At 43.0% G+C, this 7646-nt stretch overlaps 1 protein-coding gene across 1 annotated transcript; it reads right to left on the bottom strand.

Annotated features, from left to right (window-relative positions):
• Positions 1 to 6854: 6854 nt before the first annotated feature.
• LOC121441047 (mortality factor 4-like protein 2) lies at positions 6855 to 7388 on the bottom strand. The gene has a single exon (XM_041642185.1). It carries the CDS (start codon positions 7365 to 7367, stop codon positions 6855 to 6857), a length of 513 nt encoding a protein of 170 aa, XP_041498119.1. The 5' UTR covers positions 7368 to 7388.
• Between the last annotated feature and the right edge of the window lie 258 nt (positions 7389 to 7646).

Below are 7646 nucleotides of genomic sequence, written 5' to 3'. Positions count from 1 at the left end.
AATGGAATTTTTAAACTCTCACATAAATTTTTTATTAACAATTATATATTTATGGACTTCACAGATTTATATAAGTCCTTCCTAACTAGAAGTTTATATGCTTTGACAAGTGTCATTCTGTTTCTTCATCCAGTATAGCCGCTGGAATCCTTTTCTTCCTTTCATTTTATAAGTTTGACCTTTCTAGATTCTGCTTATAAGTGATATAATATGGTATTCTTGTTTTTATATCTTGCTTATTTCATTTAGCATAATGTCTTCCAGGTTCATTCACATTATTATTAATGACACAATTTCCTTTTTTTCTTGATTTTTATTGAGCTCTACATTTTTCTCTGCTCTCCTCCCTGCCTCTTCCCTCCCCCTTCAACCCTCCCCCAATATCCTCATGCTCCCAATTAATTCAGGAGATTTTGTCTTTTTCTACTTCCCATGTGATTAGATTGATATAAATCTTTCTTAGTGTCCTCATTGTTCTCTAAGTTCTCTGGGATTGTGGTTTGTAGGATGGTTTTCTTTGCTTTATGTTTAAAAACCACCTATGAGTGAGTACATGTGATAATTGTCTTTCTGTGTCTGGGTTACATCACTCAAAATAATGTTTTCTAGCTCTATCTATTTTCCTGAAAAATTAAAGACATCGGTATTTTTTCTGCTGTGTAGCACTCCATTGTGTAAATGTACCACATTTTCCTTATCCATTGTTTGGTCAAGGGACATTTAGGTTGTTTCCAGGTTCTGGCTATGACAAACAATGCTGCTATGAACATAGTTGAGCACATGTCCTTGTAGCACGATTGAAAATTTTTTGCATACATACCCAAAAGTCGTATTACTGGGTCTTGAAGAAGGTTGTTTCCTAATTTTCTGAGAAATCACCACACTGACATCCAAAGGGGCTATACCAGCTTGCATTCCCACCAGCAATGAAGAAGTGTTCCCTTCTCCCCGCAACTTCTCCAGCATAAGTTGTCATCAGTGTTTTTCATCTTGGCCATTCTTACAGGTGTAAGATGGAATCCCAGAGTTGTTTTGATTTGCATTTCTCTGATGACTAAGGATATTGATCATTTCCTTAAGTGTCTTTCAGCCATTTTAGATTCCTCTGTTGAAAGTTCTCTGTTTAGGTATGTACTCCGTTTTTGTAAATTGGATTATATGTTCCTTTGGTGACCAATTTCTTGCGTTCTTTGTATATTTTGAAGATCAGACCTCTGTCTGATGTGGGGTTAGTGAAGATCTTTTCCTATTCCATAGGTGATCATTTTTTCTTGTTGACCATGTCCTTTGCTTTACAGAAGCTTTTCAGTTTCACGAGGTCCCATTTATTAATTGTTTCTCTCAGTGTCAGTGCTGCTGGGGTTATATTTAGGAAGTGATCTCCTGTGCCAATGCATTCAAGTGTATTTCCTACTTTCTTTTCTATATGGTTCAGTGTGGTTGGCTTTATGTTGAGGTCTTTGATCCATTTGGACTTGAGTGTTGTGCATGGTGAAAGATATGGATCTATTTTCATTCTTCTACATGTTGATATCCAGTTATGCCAGCACCATTTGTTAAATATGCTTTCTTTATTCCATTTGATATTTTTTGCTTCTTTGTCAAAAGTCAAGTGTTCAAAGGAGTGTGGATTAATATCCAAATCTTCTATTCACTTCCATTGGTCCTCCTATCTGTTCTTATGCCAATACCAGGCTGTTTTCAGTACTGTGTCTCTGTAATAAAGTTTGAAGTCAGGGATTGTGATGCCTCCAGAAGTTCTTTTATTGTAAAGGATTGTTTTGGCTATTCTGGGTTTTTTGCTTTTCCATATGAAGTTGTATTTTACTGAAATTTGTTTGGTGAGGTTGTCCTTTTAAACTGACAAAACATCTCAGCTATCAAACTGCATCAGAGATCTTTGAGAAGGACAAAATTTTACTTGAGTTACCGATTAAAAAGCAACAGCAAACTTACTTGGTTGGCACTTAAAATTACTCCTCAGGGTCCTCCATGGTCACTGTAGGTCATATTTGCCTTTTGCTGTTTAGTGCATGGCCTGCCAGACTCCAGAAGTTCCTGAGGGCTAAGACATCTGTAGGAAGGCAAGCCTACCTTGACTTGAGCAGCTAGGCTGTCAATTCCAGTGATTCTGTCCATGTCTGGAGATCTTCAGTTTAGATGAAAGGCAGTTTTACCCAGTGGTCAGTGCTTGGCAGTTGAAGCGAATTGCAGATGGATGTGTTTTGTGTCCATTTGTCTTCTGTCTTCTTTGGAGGAAATGGAGTGCTGCTGCTAGGAGCCAACCTGACTCTTTTTGTTTTGAAGAGTTTTTTAATAATTAACTATTTAAATGCCATGCCATATTCCCCAGATCTCTGAGCAGTTGAGGGCTGTTTATCAGGTACAGCTACAGTATAGAATCTGCCTGGAGATCTGGGTCTGAGCTTGACTGTACTGGCTCTTAACTAAACAGGTAGGATTTACACATGTAAACGGACAGAAAGTAGAAAAAACTTGCTTGCAATAGAAGGTTAACAGCAGAACTGACAATAGTAGAGAACATTTTAATATATTTGAAATGAGGGTTGAATTAAATATAAAGTATTTTTTAAGAGATGTAAAAGTCCATACCAGTTTAAAACACAAGAGTTATTGTTTTGCAGTCCGAAATGAGATGCAATGAACAGACAATTAGAATATTAAGCATATGAGCATTTACGTTACATGTATGAACACACACAGAGTGAACTGGAATTGGATGAAGTTGATGCTCTTGGTGGGCCCTACCAAAGGCATTCCACTGCACAAAGCACACATGTAACAGAGTCAGCAAAAGGAATTTAGAGACAAAAACATAAGTACTGGGGTACCAGGCAGGGTATCCCTCAGTAAAGATGGCAGAACTTGGTCACCTGACCTGGCTTTCAGCCAAGATGGTAGTAAAGTCACCTGACCTCAGTTAAGATGGAGGTAAGGTCACCTGACCTCAGTCAAAATGGCAGAGGTCACACGTTGTTTGTAAAAGCCATAATTTTTTGAGCTGCAGGGAATTTTAAGTTTAATAATACGAGAGACCTAGAGGCATGTTCTGCCCTGTGGTTGAGATGCCAAGTCAGAAGCTGCAATGGGGAGCAAAAGGCTGGAATTGAAAACATCCAACTTATGGATCTGACCAATCTTGTTGGCAGAAGTAGCAGCAGCAGGGACAGTTTGAGGAAACACCTTCCATTTGCCTATGCTCTGATAGTAGTTAGAAAGCTCTCATAAAAGTGGAGCCAGTGGGACACCAGAGGAGCGTGGGTAGGAGCTGAAGAAGTAGGGTGTAAGGTCTGGGGTTTAAGAGCCTCTAAAAGGCATTCATCCCAGAGGGGGACAGACATGGAAAGCTTGCTACCCATAGCTGAATCTGAAAACCCGTGAAATGGTGGCACCACAAGATTTGTAATGGGACATCTCCCCCTACAGGCAGGGTGTAAATCATTGTGAATATTGCAGGAGCCATGGGAGAGTGCCCTCCCCCTGTGGGTAGGATGCTAAAGCCCAACTGGATCCTGTTAGGGTGAATCAGAAGTCAGAGAGGCCAGAGGCCACTCCGAGTGGCCTTTTTCAGCAAGGGAAAAAAAAGAAAAAAGAATCTGAGGGACCCTGGGCCCTCAGTCACAGGTGGATCAGCCCTGGGCCATCCAAACACAATCTTAGCTAAGGGAAGCAATGCAGAGATGAATGTCAGTGCAGGGCTCAACTCTCCGTGTTTAGGGGTTGCTTCTCCCATTTCTAGGAACACCAGAAGATTGCTGGGAACTGACCAGTCAATTCCTCAGGTTTGGAGAAATGGTTAAGCTGACCAGAATGGGGGAATCTCACAAATTGAAGCCAGTTGTGTGCATAGAAATCATGCTGGAGAAATCACACCCAGGCATATGGAACTCATGATTGTTGTGGAAAAAAAATACCCCAGGAGAGGGGCTTGGGGAGGGAGAGCCTTCTGAATCATGGCACCAATGAAATGGTAAAAATAAAATTGCAGCAGGATCTCTGGCGGCAGCAGCGGCAGAAATTCTTCAGGTCTCCGAGTGGCAGCAGTGGGCAGCAGGTCCCCAAAGCAGCCAGTCCTAGGCAGGGAATGGCACAGGTCCCAGAGCGGTGGCAGTGGGCCATGTGGCAGCAGGCAGTGAACAATGGGTCCTGAGAGCAGCTAGTCCCAGGCAGGGATGGTACAGTTCCCCAAGTGGCTGCAGCAGGCCATGAGGAGAGACAGACAGAGGGCATACTATGAGACCATGGTGCAGTTCTCCAAAGGTCCCTGGTTCCAGGGAGGGAACCACACAGCAGACAAGAGACAGACAGATAGGTTGGCCATGCAGAGTGAGGTTGGATATTTATTTAATGGGTAATGGAAGGGAAGGGGGAAAGGAGAAAAACATAGAGAGGGGAACAGAAAGAAAGAGAGAGAGACAGAGAGACAGAAACAGAAAGGGAGAAGTGGGGAAAGGCAGAAGCTGCCTCTTTGAAAGGGAGATGGAAAAGGAAGAAACTCTGGCTGGAAGCTGAATATCAGCTTGCCTTCTTGTCCTCTCTTCCCCCTCAGCCTCCCTCCTTATTGCCTTCCTTCCTTTTCTTCTTCTTTTTCTCAGCCTCTCCTGTGGGGCTGTTCTTAAGTTAAGCTTAAATCCTGGATTTTTTCATCCTGATATCAGCAGGAGTTTGTTTTCTCCCCACTTACCCAGGTGCCAGCAGACCCCAAGCAGTTAGTCTTCCACTGGACGTGCCCCAGAGAGCCCCAATGCATGTAACATCTGATAAGCTCATCAGTCTCCAAAGCTACAGGAACTGGTCGCTGCTTGTCTGACCACTGAAACAGCCCAGGCTGGACTTTCTATGACCTTATAAGGTTCCTTCCTCTGGCCCCTGCTGCCTCTGAGTATACGAATGAAGCACCCTCGATATTATTGCCCAAAACTGATGACATTCCACCACATGGGCCCAAGAAGCCATTTTTCCTAGAGTAAAAAATGTCCCTTGCACCCTCTGGATAAGAAAGCTCTCCACTAACACAGACTCCAGGTTGTTATTCCCCCCATGCACATTGTACAAATGGCTGATCAGGATGCACCTTTGGTCCTGCCCATGCTCTGTCTGTTCCCCTCCCAACCATGCCTGGACAAAGCTGGGGTTTGAACCCAGCACTCTCCCTCCTCCTCATCCTCTTCTTCCTTAGCCCTCTCTTCCCTTCTCTCTTCCTTCTTCTCTAACTCCTTCTTCCAACCTTTCTACTCCTCTTCTTCTTCCTCTTCATTCTCTTTCTAGTGCTTTCCTTCTCTCTGTCTTGCCCCTTTTCTTCATCTTCTTCATCTTCCTATTGTTTCCCCCCCACTCTCTCTCTCCATCCTTCTTCCCCTACTTGTTCTCCTTTTACCTTCTGCCCCTTTCCACTGCTACCATGTCTTCTGGGATCTTCTCTTTTCCTTCATCCTCCACTACTTCTCTTCCCCCACTTCTCCTACTGGCCCTCCTTCTTCTGTTCTATCCTCATGTTATCTTCCTCCTCCACTTTCTCCTCCTCCCTTTTATATTCCATCTTTCTACTCCTCCCCTTCCTCCTTTCCTTCTCCTCCTTGCTCTGTCTCTTCTCATATTCCACCCTCTGTTATTTCCCTCTTCTACCACTCCTTCATTTCTCCTTTCTCCTTTCTCCTTCCTCCCTTACTTTTCATCCTCATCCCCTTCTCTATCCTTCTTTCCCTCTTTCTCTTCCTTCTCCCCTCCTCGCCTCTTATTTTTTCCTCCTCTTCTTCTCCCCTCCTCTCCTTTCCTCTTCCTCCTTCTCCTCCCTCATTTTCTCACCTTCCTCTGTCCTTCTCCTCCCTCTTCTTTTTCATCCCTCAACTCCCCTCCTCTCTTCCTCCTCCTCCCTCACCTTCTCTTCTACCTCTCCCCCTCCTCTCTCTACTCTTGCTCCTCTCCTTTTCCACACCCCATTCCCTATCTTTTTTTCTTTCCATCATTCTCTTCATTCTCTCTTCCCTCTCTTCTTCTTTTCCTATCCCTCCTCTCCTTTTCCTCCTCCATATTCTTCTCCATATCCTTCTGCCCCTCTCCTCCTCTTTCTCCTCTTTTCCTCCCTTTTCTTTTCCTCATTACCTTTCTCTGTCTCCTCCCACTCTTTTCTTCTTCCTCCATTGTCTTCTCTCCCATCTACTTTTCCTCCTTTTCCTCCCCATCTTGTCTTCCTTCTCCCATTTCTCCTTCAACTCCTCCTCTATCTCCTATCCTTTTCTTTGTTCCCCTCCTCTTCTTTCCACCTATTTCTCTCCTCCCCTCACTACCTCCCCCTCCTCACCTCCCCCTCTCTAGCCTCCCTTTCACTTTATACCCATTCTTCCTTTGTCTTCTCCTCAGTCCTTCCTCTTTTTCTTCCTGTTTTTTTTTCACTTTTGAAACCAAGGAGTAAACCCAGGGCCTCCTTAGCTATATCTCCAATCCTTATATATTTCTAAACAATTTTATATTTTAAATTATGTGTATGCATATGTTTGGAGTATATCCATTATATTGAACCTTTAGCACTAGGAATGAGTGCATGTTATCATATATATGAACACCTAATAGAAATTCATAATGTGTAAGAATAGAAGCACCAACATTCAAGCAATGTTGTCAAATAAGCAACACAAACTCTTTTAGTGAACATTTATTTGTTATTGAAATACTGATAAAGCATTTAATATTTTTATTCCTGTTCACAATAATAAGCAGACTGAAATATTAAACCCTGTTATACTTTGACAATTTTCAAGAACAACTATAATAAAAACAGCAAACACACAAATGTTTACTGCTCCAGGTCATAACAGGGAGTGGTCAGCTGACCTTCACAGGGCTTGGTAACAATACTCAGCAGAAGCCACTTTGTAATTGCTAGCATTAAATAGAGAAGTGGAATTCTCAGCTAGGTATTTAAGGAAATCGTGCAGATACCTAGACACTCGCATAAGACTATGCCTACTAAGGAGGGAATGGGTCAATACAGTCCCAATTTGAGTAAATAATCGTAGGAGGTGTGGAGCCCCATAAATCTGAGACATTGGAATATGAGGATAAGCCAGGTGGATTTTGGCAAACTGGGGCTTTTCAAATTGGCAGAGCAGCTGGGTGCCCAGCATCCTGTTGAAGTACTCTCTTATTCCATATACAAGTTCATCAACAGAATATTCCCTATCATCAGCCTTTCCCTGTGATTTCACAAAAGTGACATACTCTGCGAGAATAGTATCTACATTCTTCTCAGCAGGGAGTTGGAATAACTGCTTATGCTTGTTTATCAGTTCCCAGTCCTCAACAAGACATGGCTTAAGTTCATCAGGCAACTTCAATTCAACTCCCATTCTCACCTTCCCTGCCTGCCCAGATTGACCAGTGGTGACAGTCCCAGCCACATTCTGGTGAGGAATCTGTGGTACTGTGCTGGTACCACTGCCAACTCTGTTTTCTTGAAAATTCTGCATGTTCTTTGGCACTGGCATGTTAGGTGCAGATCCTGAAGAAGAGGGTTTCTCCACAGGAAAGCTTTTTTCCATGGAGTGATGACCTTTCCCGACAGGGTACCCGCTCTCTACTCTGTTACCTTTCTCAGCAGTGTAGCTGCTTTGGGAGGACTGATCTTT

The sequence above is a fragment of the Microtus oregoni genome, unplaced genomic scaffold (genome assembly GCF_018167655.1).
Source record: "Microtus oregoni isolate MIOR12 unplaced genomic scaffold, Mior012 000073F_000, whole genome shotgun sequence".
Lineage (NCBI taxonomy): Eukaryota > Metazoa > Chordata > Mammalia > Rodentia > Cricetidae > Microtus > Microtus oregoni.
This window is presented reverse-complemented; position numbering and strand designations above follow the sequence as displayed.